The 14,003-nt window shown below is 40.3% G+C and overlaps 1 protein-coding gene and 1 long non-coding RNA gene across 2 annotated transcripts in view; both read left to right on the top strand.

The window, feature by feature from the left end:
* The window catches only part of LOC110535064 (calcineurin-binding protein cabin-1), an 89,269-nt gene that overhangs the window by 237 nt on the left and 75,029 nt on the right, over positions 1-14,003 (top strand). Inside the window, exon 2 of the mRNA XM_090190570.1 lies at positions 11-1,092. Within this exon, the coding sequence (XP_090046696.1) occupies positions 19-1,092 (1,074 nt within the window). The 5' untranslated portion in view covers positions 11-18. The remainder of the gene's footprint in view (positions 1-10; positions 1,093-14,003) is intronic.
* LOC118946510 (uncharacterized) lies at positions 5,702-10,208 on the top strand. The gene is made up of 2 exons (XR_016484581.1): positions 5,702-5,881; positions 7,523-10,208. It is a non-coding gene; the product is annotated as an uncharacterized LOC118946510 (long non-coding RNA).

Raw genomic sequence — 14,003 nt, forward strand, 5'->3', positions numbered from 1 at the left:
CTCACCTCAGGGAGATGGATGAGGACTCCCACTGCTTTGTGTCATCTATGTGTGATGGATGTTCATGGGGCCTCCCTCCCCTCCAATGCTGCAGGTCTGACGCCCCCACCTTACACGGCCACTCTGGTCGACCACGATTACACCAAACGTAACACCCTCTGGCGGCGGCAGCAGACCAAACGTAACACCCTCCGGCGGCGGCAGCAGACCAAACGTAACACCCTCCGGCGGCGGCAGCAGACCAAACGTAACACCCTCCGGCGGCGGCAGCAGACCAAACGTAACACCCTCCGGCGGCGGCAGCAGACCAAACGTAACACCCTCCGGCGGCGGCAGCAGACCAAACGTAACACCCTCCGGCGGCGGCAGCAGACCAAACGTAACACCCTCCGGCGGCGGCAGCAGACCAAACGTAACACCCTCCGGCGGCGGCAGCAGACCAAACGTAACACCCTCCGGCGGCGGCAGCAGACCAAACGTAACACCCTCCGGCGGCGGCAGCAGACCAAACGTAACACCCTCCGGCGGCGGCAGCAGACCAAACGTAACACCCTCCGGCGGCGGCAGCAGACCAAACGTAACACCCTCCGGCGGCGGCAGCAGACCAAACGTAACACCCTCCGGCGGCGGCAGCAGACCAAACGTAACACCCTCCGGCGGCGGCAGCAGACCAAACGTAACACCCTCCGGCGGCAGCAGCAGACCAAACGTAACACCCTCCGGCGGCAGCAGACCAAACGTAACACCCTCCGGCGGCAGCAGACCAAACGTAACACCTTCCGGCGGCAGCAGACCAAACGTAACACCCTCCGGCGGCAGCAGACCAAACGTAACACCTTCCGGCGGCAGCAGACCAAACGTAACACCCTCCGGCGGCAGCAGACCAAACGTAACACCTTCCGGCGGCAGCAGACCAAACGTAACACCCTCCGGCGGCAGCAGACCAAACGTAACACCTTCCGGCGGCAGCAGACCAAACGTAACACCCTCCGGCGGCAGCAGACCAAACGTAACACCCTCCGGCGGCAGCAGACCAAACGTAACACCCTCCGGCGGCAGCAGACGAGGAAACAGTATGAGGAGGAGCTGATGGTACAGTCCCAGTCCTAGACTCTGGTTATCTGTGGTTGAGCCCATTCTTCACCGGGCTGGGGAGTAGTGTTGGTTATGAGGATATTCACTATGATGATAATGGCTCTGGTTCCAGTGATGACTCAATTAGCACTGGGTGATTGGGATGTCTTGGGGAATTGGGCAATATGGTATCTCAGGTTATTTGGATATTGTTTTACTGCTCTATAAAAATGCAGTAGCATTTAGTTTAGGCAAACAGAGGTGTGAAGGTAGTTTGGCCGAGGGCGTCCTGGCCTGTGTGTGTGTTAATATATAGAAGTTTGTGCTGGTCACCCTCTTTTCCTTTCTTTCCCATTTCCCTTGGCTTTTGATGACATTGTTTTCTATTGTAACTTCAGCAGAGCTTGTCTCCTTGTGTAACCAGTGTGAAATGGCTAGCTAGTTAGCAGTGCGCGCTAGTGGCATTTCAACCGGTGATGTCATTTGCTCTGAGACCTTGAAGTAGTTGTTTCCCTTGCTCTGCAAGGGCTGTGGAGCGATAGGTAACAATGCTTAGATGATGACTGTTGTTGCTGTTTGCGGAGGGTCCCTGGTTCAAGCCCAGGTTGGAGTAAGGAGAGTGACGGTTCTCATCACCTCTTATGAAGCTATTTAGATTGAGAATAGATCTTCTTGGCTTTTGATTTGATAAAGTTTTGATTTTAGCTTCTAATTTTAAAGACCAATGCAGTCAAATTGATTTTCCTGTTTAATATATAGGTTTGGCCAGGGTATGCCGTCATTGTAAATAAGAATTTGTTCTTAACTGACTTGCCTAGTTAAATAAAATTGCCTACTAGGCAAGTCAGTTAAGAACAAATTCTTATTTACAATGACGGCGTACCCTGGCCAAACCCGGACGACGCTGGGCCTTTTTAGTGTGAGAGTTGTTTAAAAAGAGCCTGCAATTTCAAGCTTATTTTGGTGGCCTGCCAATAAGAAAGACTTCCAAACCTCTCTGCCAATAAGAAAGACTTCCAAACCTCTCTGCCAATAAGAAAGACTTCCAAACCTCTCTGCCAATAAGAAAGACTTCCAAACCTCTCTGCCAATAAGAAAGACTTCCAAACCTCTCTGCCAATAAGAAAGACTTCCAAACCTCTCTGCCAATAAGAAAGACTTCCAAACCTCTCTGCCAATAGTAGTTCACTTTCAGTTTCCCCTCCCTTTTCAGATCACTCCCAGACAGTCCTAGCAGCATTCTTGATTGAGAAATTGCTCTTTGCTACAAAGCTATTTTTGTTTCTCATTTGAATTGAAAACAATCACAGTAAGATACTTAATTGTTACCCAGAAATTATTTGATATTAAGAGAAAAAAAGGTCCAGCGCATCCGGTTTTAACTTTGGATTTCATCTGTTTTTTTCTGATGACTTCTTACTAATCATATCAGGGCAATTATTTTATAAAAGAATGCAAGCTTGCTGGCTATCGCTTTAGACTTGTGTTAGGAAATTATGATTAATATGACTGAACAAATCATTTTAAATGGAACTGTAAGTAGACTTATACTCTGTATGTTTAATAGACAATAGGAGTTCATAAGAAGAAATTGTGTGACAAGAGAAAGGAGTAATAAAATGTTAATGAACACCATTCCAACTGGGCAGGAACAAAGGGGTTGTGGACTGTAAACACATAAGGTCGTTAGCCTATGGTTGACCCAACCTGAAACTTAGCTCTGGGGTTTTTAGATAAGGCAGTGAGTGCATTCCTAGGGTTTCTGTTAGTTAAAACTGTCAGTTCAGTGGTGATCGATAATGTTGAGGGGTCAAAAGTTATCTGGGAGTGTGTTAGTAAGTTAGAATGAACTTTTCACCTTACTTTGTCCTGTCGAGAGGAGGGGGTTCGGTTAAGGCAGTGAAATCACGTCATGATCTGTATTTAAACTGATGCATGTGTTTGAGTGGGAGCGCGCTCCGAGAATAAATTCTATTACCTATTATTTAAAGACTGGCCTGCGTCTATTTTATGCAAACAAGAAATCTTACAAACAATCATAAAATAGATGAAGGGCTTTCAATTGATGAAAGCACATTGGCTTAATTAAATTATACTAACAATTGGTCCTTCGAGTGGATTCCACAAACTTCTCTGTCGTCCGAAGGGAAAAGCCGAAAACCGTGCGCACGGACGAGGTTGGACTCGTAGTTTAAAAGTCCTGGCCTCCAGCAGAGGTTTAATAACAGGCCGGTATATATATCTTAGGTCGACAGAGAACGTGACGGAATCGAACCGGCATTGCTTTTCCCAGTCTACAGGACGAAGGTAAATAGTCTTTATTCTCGAATTTGGGAGGAATTATTTAAGATATTTTTGATTGAAGGTGCTAAAGGAGTTTGGATTTAATCAATGATAGTTGCTTGAATATTTTGAACAAATACAATGGGTTTCTACTTTGTGGGTAACCAAAATCGATAGGAAGGAAGCGAGTCTGAAATGACTCGTGGTAAGGTGCACTACCGAAAGTAAACTAGGACTTAATCAATCTTGGCCTTGCAAACCGAAAGATTTTTTAAGGGTGGGATATAGTAAGTATTGTTAGATGGGACGTTCATTCTGTACAAATAGGATAGCCATTAATTCAATGAACATACCTAAATAAAGTTTTTACCTAATAGTCTATCTGTAATATGGGAAGTAGTCTGACTATGAAAAGTATCAGATAGATATGTTAAAACAGGTGAGGATAAATTAGGCTTGGTGAGGAGGCAGAGCAATTCTAGGCGAACCTAATCACTGAACCCATTCAATACTGAAAGAGATTAATATCCAGGGAGGAGAGGGAAACTAATTCTAGAAGTAGTGAGATATGAGATATTAATTAACGTTGAAAGTCCCAAGGAACAATAGTTTATAATGAGCTTATAATTGTATACGGGTGAAATGTAATGTCCAAATCAAAAGTCAACTATAGATGAGGTTTCCAGGAAGGAGAATACATACAGATTATCATTAAAGAGAGGGAACAGAAATTGGAGAGAGTCTGGACAGAGGCTCAGGCAGTGAAGGAGACAGATAGATCGGAGAGGGGAGAATATCAGACACATTCACCGAATCATAACCGATCAGGGCTGATTAGAAAAACCTCCGAAATAGGAGAGAAAAACACACCGAAGCCTAGGAAAGCTTTCCAGCATTATAAAGGGGAAAATGAAAGTGTAGAAAGAGAGGATCTGTACCCCCTAATAGAGTTACCCAATCCCCAGGCGGGGGAGGGAGATCATGAACCTATTGTTCGGGTCTATAGACCTTAGACGCAGAGAGACGTAGAAAAGGCAGTAGAAGGTATCCCCCACCCGAAGACAGGAATGGCAGGTTTTGAGAGAGATCAGAATGGACTAGTTTCCAGTTTCAGGCTAAACACAGGGGAGGTGGAAAGAGCAGTTAGAACCATAGTGGGAAAGGATTGGTTTGCTGTGCGCGGGGCCTGGGTGCCAACAGGGAATAATGGGGACATTATACAGTGGAGCGCGGGACCTGGAGAGCCATTCAGAGCAAAAATTACAGAAGTAATCTAGTCGATCAAATAGTGGTGGTGAGAATACGGCTGCAGGAGCTACTTTTGGGATTATCACCCATATATGTGAATCCTGCTGAAGCCGAGGGAGGTGTAATAGAGGTAGAAAAAGGAATAAAGACGAGAAAAGAGGATAAGGCGAGTCAAAAGAAAAAGATAAAATGTTTTAATTGTAACGAAATTGGACATTTCGCCCGGGAGTGTAACACTCCCTGCAAAAGACGTCACCACCAATATTGTAGTTTAACTGAGGGAAAGGTCAGAGACGACAATCGGGTAAAGAAAAAGAAGGGTTAGATCCAAAGGGAGCGAGATTAATGAGAATCATAACTGAGGGAAAATTTTGGGCGTTTAAATTAGTTATATTTTCTGTTGTTCAGATGCTGGAGTAACAAATACAGATAACTGTAAATTGGGTCTATTTGCGGAGAATCTCAGTTCCATAGCATTGGTGGTATAGTGGTGAGCGTAGCAGTCTCACAACCTGCAGTCCAGGGTTCGGTTCCCAGCTGAGGCGTAAAAAATAATAATAATAATATATATATATATCAGTTTTTGGTTGTAATTAAACTAATTGTTTAGCAGAGAAAGTTATAGTCACTAGTATTGGTATAACAGATAAACTGAACGTGTTAAATAGTTTGTTTGGGACAAATTGAAAGACTAATTCATTCAACTTAAAACAAGAACGAAGCGAATTTTGATGCAAGACGATGTCTGTTCACTAAATTATCTGTTGGGAATAATATATTGAGAATAGAGTTGTAATTAAAATGCTAAATCAAAGACGAGACAGTAATTTAAATCAAATTAATTGTGAATAATAACGGGGAAACAATTACGATAGATTTGTGTCCATCGAAATGTTTTTATAAAATTAGCGAATTGATTGATGTTGTAAACTCTAATTCAGGATTCAACAGATGTGATAAATCAGGTTTGGTTTATCGGACCCGAAATACTGTTGCTGCAGACGGCCAACCATTATTTACAATTCATTGAAAATCGTTGCGAAATGAGTCGAGGTTGAGCGCTTGTTGATGACATCACTCGCGAGGCTTTCGTCACCACGGAAATGATGTCGTGACTGGGGGTAACGGAGAGAATGCTTTGTGTCTTTTAGAAGAAAAATGCGTGCATTATTATTGAGTCATTTTTCAGAAGTTGATAAAAATGTCGAAATACATTTTTAAAAGGAGTATGTAAATCGTCAGGAAAGATGTTAAAAACTAGCAGCTGATTCGCTAGGTGGGTATCATTGATTTGTGGCGTTTATTTGGACTGTAATTTGGCCATGTCTGAATCGTAAAACATCATGATAATGGATTATGATGGTTATTGATTCCTGGTTTGATTTAACTTTAATTAAGCATTTGTTCTGGTGTGTTTAAGTAAGGATTCTTTATACCGGGACGGATGGAAGTTATATAAAATATGTGAGTTGAAGGAGCCAAGGGAAAATACGCTACATTTTTGTTAAATATCTGGGATTATAATATTGGGGAGAATGAGGCCATAAACGGCCAAATTGAAAAAGGCCTGGAAGTTTTGATTAATCATTAAGGTTTGCAAATATATACACATAAAACATTTGTTAGGACTATTTGTTTTGGTGCAAAGGTATTTTAAAGAGGCATGCTCAAATATGGAACTTTATGAGTTTTTATTTTATTAGTTTTAGACTATACAAGTGAATTTTGATTTTAAGGATAAAGGGTTCTTTAATATGTCTAATGTAGTATAGAACTTGACTATAAAAGGGTGGGTTGACTTATTGACCTTATCATGACTGTCTTCTGAGGTCTGATCAGCCTCAGGGGAGAGTCATTGGTATAATGAATGTGGTCCTATTGAGTTACTAGTTTTAAGGTAAATTCATTATAATGGAGTTTTGGTTAGGGGTTTGGAATTATTGTTTGAATCACTGAAGAGAAAGTGTTTCAGGATTCTGATTTACAATATTAGCTGTGAAGTTTTTGAATGGGCTATTAATGATTTGGTATTGTAACGGAGAAAAAAAATTCCTATTTATCATTGAGAATAAATAGGGGAAGATAAGATAAATTGAGGTTTGGATAGGAGATATATTAAGCCAATAGGGCAGGGAATTACATAGAAAAATACGTTTCAGTTCTTAGGGTGATAAATTACTGTAGATAAGGTATTCCACACTTTGCAACATATATTAAATTCATGTTATTATCAGATAGAATACTGAGGGTCCCTGAGGGAAAGGGCTTGTTAGTGTAGGAAGGACTTTGATATGATTAGCATTTGTTTTGAATTTGTTTGACTATTAGGAGTTTTTAAAAAAAAATAGTATTACATTTAACAGGAATATAGGACATCTGTGATGATTTAGGATTATTGTTAGGATTAAGATAGATTGATTAAGGAAATGTAAGGACTTTAGAGATTGTCACTCATAGATATGTTTTTTCTAAAATCAATGATTTTAGATAAAGTCAAACAGTTAGGAGCTTAGTGGTATTTGAGAGGTATGAGAGAAAAGGGTTACGGTTTAAATCGGTAAATATATATATTTAAGAAAATATATAAGTAGCACAGATACTTCTTTAAAGTAGATAAGAAACTTGACAGAGTATTGGTACAGGATTGACATGAATGGACGCCCAAGGGAGAATTGGACATCTGGAAAATGAAAGGGGCGCTCCTACATGATTTACTAATCTTACCTAAGTCATTGTTTAAGAGTAGGCAAGGTTGTTACCTGGGCAGAGCCAGGTAACAAAGGGGGGATGGGTAAATTGTGTTCTAGGATAGGATGTGACCTACGGGATAATTAACTGATAAAAAAAAAATAAAAAATTATTAGCTAATAATAGAACAAATGAGAAACTGTTTGTTAACCAAACCTGTATGTCCAAGATTTTATGCACTACAGGTGAATTACAGGTGAAGTCACTCAATCCAATCCCTGAGGCCTGTTGGGGGTACCATACCAATGACTCCTGGTGACAGCTAGCAGAAAGAAATACCCGGATTCATATCACACTGCGGGAGGGTAAGACACTTTGTCACTGTCGAACAATAACAGAGTTCGAGAGGAGAACTGGAATTAACAGAATTCTGGGGGCCATCTCTCGAATGAAAAATACCTTACCTGTCCTTTCCTCACTGTTCTTGTTCATAGAAGTGAAAATGTGTCTGACTCTTGCTAATGATGTGTTTTCTGGAAGAGGGTGGGGCTTTATAGGTGAGCTGTCCATCCTAAGCTGTATGGTTGGAGATCTTATTCCTACAACATGAACCCGAGAAGGCCAGAGGGTAATATTGACATAATTAAACGAGAAATTAGTATTAACCAAGCATAAGAGATTACTTGATCTGGATAAACAGGAAGTGAGAGTAGGATAGGGAGGGATGTCTCAGTGGAGTTCTATGTAAACCAAGTGGTGTCTGACTCCTTGGCAGTACAGGACTAAGAGTAGCTATCATGGAAGACATATATGCAAGTCTCTGTGTAGTTCATGGAAACAAGTTATAGCTCACACCATGTGAGAAGGCTACATAAATCTACATACCCAGCATGGAAGTAGATGGAGTGTAGTGAAAGTAAGGGTTTCAGTTGATAACCTAGTGCATTCCAGGTAGAAAAAGTTAAGAGCAGCTGGTTGCTCTATAGGCAGCAGAATACAATCGTGGTCCCTGACAAAGCAGATCCTGACTGTGGAGTTGTCCAGAGCCAAGAGCCGGTGTGGATAGTTCAGAAATTGAATTATTCACCTAAGGGAACAGCCTGTATGGTAAAGCTATTCATGGAAGCAAGAAAGCCAGATAATAAGTTGTATGGATTTGCACTATTTATATCCACATGTTCTTCTGAAATCTGAGCTTCCTCCTTACACAGAGGCAACGAGAGACTGTTTATTGTTTGATTCAGTAAAGTACTCCTGAGAAATATGTGGGGGAAAATCAGTACTGCAATAGGACAGATAATGTTACTTCTGATGTGACCAATGAGTGATTTGGCAGGATGGTTGAGATCTGGGGATTTCAGTAAGATAAGGAGACTCAGGGCTCACATCTGTTGAATGTGTGGGAGAATGACATGATGGCGGAGTATTACTGGCTAATTGAACAGAGGTATGTGTACTGAAACATTTTGAGAATGCCTTTTACGCTCATTCAACACCATGACATGGTGTTGACTAAACGGGAGAAAAGAAGTACTCCGACTGGGTCTTTTGATGATAGGGTTTGTATTAATAACATTGTGGATCCAAGGGTGGCAGATGAGATCAAAGCTATAAATTAGATCCTGGCAGGATTAGAGTCAAGTATTTTTTGGTGGTCCACTCTCAATGAGAATGTGGATTGGATCAATTATATCTATTAAAAATCCACAGCGCTTCACCAATTATTTTAGAGATGTAATGAATGACTTGGCAGAATAGAATAGTCTTGGATGTTTGCTGGCTGAAGAGGGTGGGAGTGTATAGGTAGTTTGACTCCAGGATATACAGTTAGGATGGATCAGTGACCAAGGCCTTGTCTGGTTTACACACCCTAGTTCACGAGTTGGAAATAAACTCAGGGGTGGATACTTCTTTGGCTAATTGGGTTGACAGTGTGTTTGAAAGATGGAAAAATTTTATGATTACTGTGTTATGGGCTACCTTCACCTGTGTGACTGTGTTAGTTTTGTACGGACGTGGTTGATTGCGTGTATGTATGAAAGTTATCATTTCCAGGACGCGAAATCGATGACACTTCAGATGGAGATATATGGACCAATCCTAAACTCTGACCAGTGGAATACAAAATACATGGACGTAATAGAAGAATCCGGATCATTTCACTCGCGAGGAGACCACATTTGATGTTTAGGAAATTTAGATGTTTTCTTATTTCAATGTATAGACTGTTTTTTCATGAAGATTAACAGAAAATCCTGATAAGTAGAATTAAGATTCTGATGTAGGATAGAACAGTCATGGAAGTTGATTATGTACATACATGTATTGGTTGTCTTCTTTTAGTATCATTGATATTTCCATGTAGTGTTTAATGTTGGTATGAGTTGTTAAGTCATTTTGAGGGTGGATTGTTAGGAAATTATGATTAATATGACTGAACAAATCATTTTAAATGGAACTGTAAGTAGACTTATACTCTGTATGTTTAATAGACAATAGGAGTTCATAAGAAGAAATTGTGTGACAAGAGAAAGGAGTAATAAAATGTTAATGAACACCATTCCAACTGGGCAGGAACAAAGGGGTTGTGGACTGTAAACACATAAGGTCGTTAGCCTATGGTTGACCCAACCTGAAACTTAGCTCTGGGGTTTTTAGATAAGGCAGTGAGTGCATTCCTAGGGTTTCTGTTAGTTAAAACTGTCAGTTCAGTGGTGATCGATAATGTTGAGGGGTCAAAAGTTATCTGGGAGTGTGTTAGTAAGTTAGAATGAACTTTTCACCTTACTTTGTCCTGTCGAGAGGAGGGGGTTCGGTTAAGGCAGTGAAATCACGTCATGATCTGTATTTAAACTGATGCATGTGTTTGAGTGGGAGCGCGCTCCGAGAATAAATTCTATTACCTATTATTTAAAGACTGGCCTGCGTCTATTTTATGCAAACAAGAAATCTTACAAACAATCATAAAATAGATGAAGGGCTTTCAATTGATGAAAGCACATTGGCTTAATTAAATTATACTAACAATTTGGATATTTATATGTTCTCTGTAAGGTGTGGTGTCTTTTAGAGGGGGTAATGGCCAGTAAAAGAGAGCTCTGTTCTGGACACAGCAGGCTTTTAGTGTGTTGACTCTAGACTCATATGACCAACACAGAGCCACAGGCAAGACACAGCCAGGCTTCCATTGAGAGGTTTTACCTTATCCCAGGGAACAGTTGCTGCATTGTCCTGGCAATGACATCTCACTACAGGTTCACTTGAAACGACTGAGCTGAATTTAAGATTTTGTCACACTGACAGGACACTTATCGAGGGAGGCAGTTTACTTGTCCTAAGCTTGTCTTGATATAAATATTATGTGTCAAGGAACGTTTGGTAGCTATTCTGACACTTTAACTGGTTTCTGTAATATGCCTCTCACTGTGTGCAGATTCATTACTAAACCAAAGTCTAGTGCTGCTTCAGTGTTACCTGTCAGTTGGAACAGTAGGGAGGGGTGGAGAAGGGGCTGCATTTAGAGTACACATTCATGTCCTGTTTTAAAATACTAGAGTGGGGTGAATCACTCACCTTGTAAAGAGTCATTTAAATTATTCTACTTTACTAGACCTATACTGTCCAGATATAGACGATATTGACAGACAATATAAGAGCAGGGTTAAAAATCCTTCACTATAAAAGAGGTAGCTTTTCAAAATGAATTACCAACACAATATATCAGTAAATGCACTGATGCAACTTTGCTCTACATTTTAACACTTAACATTACATGACAGTAGTGTGATGAGGGACACGAGCAGTTTACTCTTAACTCCCAATTGTTGTTGGTGAGCTGATTGTCTCCTTCACCACAGTGTGTATTCTGCGTCTTTTAAAAATGTGCCACATCTGAGTGCACTAAACCTACGTTTAAATTTATGAACCATTTTTAAGAGCAAATTTTAGAGGGGAAGCAACAACACTGTACAAAAAAAGTGTGTGTGTGTGTCAGTTCATACTTAGTAGGAAATGAGGCCAGATTTGCCTAATATATGTTCCTGAAAAAAGCTGAAATGCAATGTATGAAGCAGTATTCTTAGTAGCTTTTCCCTTATAGAAACTTAGGGCTACATACAGGAATGTACAATTGGCTCCGGTTACCTTTTCTCCAGCATGTCCCATAACTGAAATGATATTCACATCAGCATTGTGTATTGTTTACAAAGACGTCAAGGGTAAACACAAATATTTGCCACAAGTGAAACGATGTCATTAAATAAATGCTGTTGGTTGTGTATATTGAATGGAAACTGACCATTCATTACAAATGGCTTTGCAAAATATCTTTGCATTATACTGTAAAAACAGCCTTTAGCATGTTGTTTTCCCCTATGCCCTGTCTAGCTTGAATGTCTGAATACTGCAGCCTTTAGCATGTTGTTTTCCCCTATGCCCTGTCTAGCTTGAATGTCTGAATACTGCAGCCTTTAGCATGTTGTTTTCCCCCTATGCCCTGTCTAGGTTGAATGTCTGAATACTGCAGCCTTTAGCATGTTGTTTTCCCCCTATGCCCTGTCTAGCTTGAATGTCTGAATACTGCAGCCTTTAGCATGTTGTTTTCCCCCTATGCCCTGTCTAGCTTGAATGTCTGAATACTGCAGCCATATAGCCCATGTTGCCAGTTTCTGTCATTCTTTCCTGCCTGCTTGTTTCTGCCACCTGCTTTGTCGTTTATATGCATGTAGATCCCAAGGAATAATGCTGTCACTGGACAAATTCAGTCCTCTCTCAAACAATCCACTGAATGGTGTGACTTGGACCGTGGGCTACTATTGTGTTTTGGTGTTGGCTAACGTTTGCAACAAAGATCTTAACCTATTTTATTGTATTTGAAAGTTATGCCATAGTTAGTGTTTTCTATTGAAATTGTGTTCAGTTGATATGATGATATAATGCCAAATCAGTCCGAATGTGGTTGGCACCTCATTGGCACACATCCTTTGAGCTAGATGGCAGAAATGAACCACCATGTGCAGGTTTGCCAGTGTGTGCTTAATGCCTGTTTGAAACACGTCATGCTAACAGTAAGCAATCTCTCAGCAATTACGAGGAGTACTATTGTCAAATCAGGAATGGAGCTTTTTTTTTTTTCATTTTTTTTTTCAATTAAAAATGTTATTAAGTTCTTGTTTTTCAATAAACCAACTAAACACATTCCACATTCACAGATGTGACAGGCTTTAAAAAAATAAAAGTCAAATATAATAGTACATTTGAAAAAATAAAAGTACAATTAAAATGAAAGAAAGTCAAGTAAAAACACTTATTTTTCTTAATCTATTTATTTTCCTTGGTGCATATATATATATGCACACACGTACTCAAAAACCAAATTAAAATAAAAACAAAAAACATAACACTTGCAGCAGCACTATCAAGGTTCTTATCAGCTATTTCAAGCATTCGCTGAGACGACGGGCCAATAATTCGTTTTTAGGTTTTACAGTACCTTACACAACATGTATCTGCGCATTTCCCTAGTCACCCCGTTCACTCTGTCCAGTTTGAAATATAGTTGAATAGTGGAGACCAGAGTCTATCAAACTTGGGCTGTCTCTTGTGGAGGTCATAAGTGAGCCTTTCAAGAGTAAGAAAGTCAACAATCTGGTCAATCCACATTTTAAATGTAGGAGGGGTATTAGAGGCCCACAATAGAAGAATACATTTCTTAGCAAAGTATGTAATAGTCATAAGCAAATTTTCTCTGTCAGGATCAAGAACAAAGTCCTGCTGGGCATAAAGAAAATAGATACACGGGGTCATATCAAACTGTACCTCTAGTATTTTCTGTGCAGCAGTAAGTATAGATTGCCAGAATCTGGCAATCTCTACAGCTCCAAAATACATGCATATAGGTTCCACTTTCAGAGGTACATCTTTTACAGTTAGGAGACATATCTGTTTTCATTCTATGGAGTCTCAAAGGAGTATAATAAAAATGTGTACAAAAATTTGTAATTAGATTCTTTCATTTTTACATTGGTAGAGGAGCAGTATACCCTGTCGCAAACCTCCGCCCATAACTCATCACTGATAGTCAGACCAAGGTCCTTTTCCCAGATTATTTTCAAAGGAGTAAAGGAGGAGCCTCCTTTCTCAGAAAGGAGTCTATAGATGTAAGATATTTTGCCTTTAATGGATTATGCTGTGACAAGAAGGGTTTCAACTTCATTCAACTGAGTTCTAAACCTCCTCTTGGAGGTAAATGAGGAAATTACATGTCTAATTTGAAGATATATATTTTTTTTAAATGGATCTTGGCACATCGAATTCACTGCAGAGCTCTTGAAAGGATTTCAGTGTAGTGGTTTTCTGATGAAATAGGTCTGAAAAGGTCCTGATTCCTAGAGTATGCCAAAGATTAAAGTTAGCATCCCTCAGTGCTTTTGGCAAGTCTGGGTTGCATACAATAGGCGAGTGAGAACATATTTGGTAGGAAATGCCCAGGCATTTTTTACAGTCCCTCCACGCTAGTTGGGTGCTGTAAATCACAAAGGTTTTGGCTATGTTGCCCACTTCACTAAAGTTATTAATGAATATAATTGAGCTTAAGGGCAATGAACCACAGGATAGGGCTTCTATCTGAATCCACGTTGACTCTTGTCTGTTTGTGATCCATGTTAGCATGTTGCGGATTTGGGCAGACCAGTAGTACAATTGAAGGGAGG

The sequence above is a fragment of the Oncorhynchus mykiss genome, chromosome 11, assembly GCF_057628025.1.
Source record: "Oncorhynchus mykiss isolate SJ-2025 chromosome 11, ASM5762802v1, whole genome shotgun sequence".
NCBI lineage: Eukaryota > Metazoa > Chordata > Actinopteri > Salmoniformes > Salmonidae > Oncorhynchus > Oncorhynchus mykiss.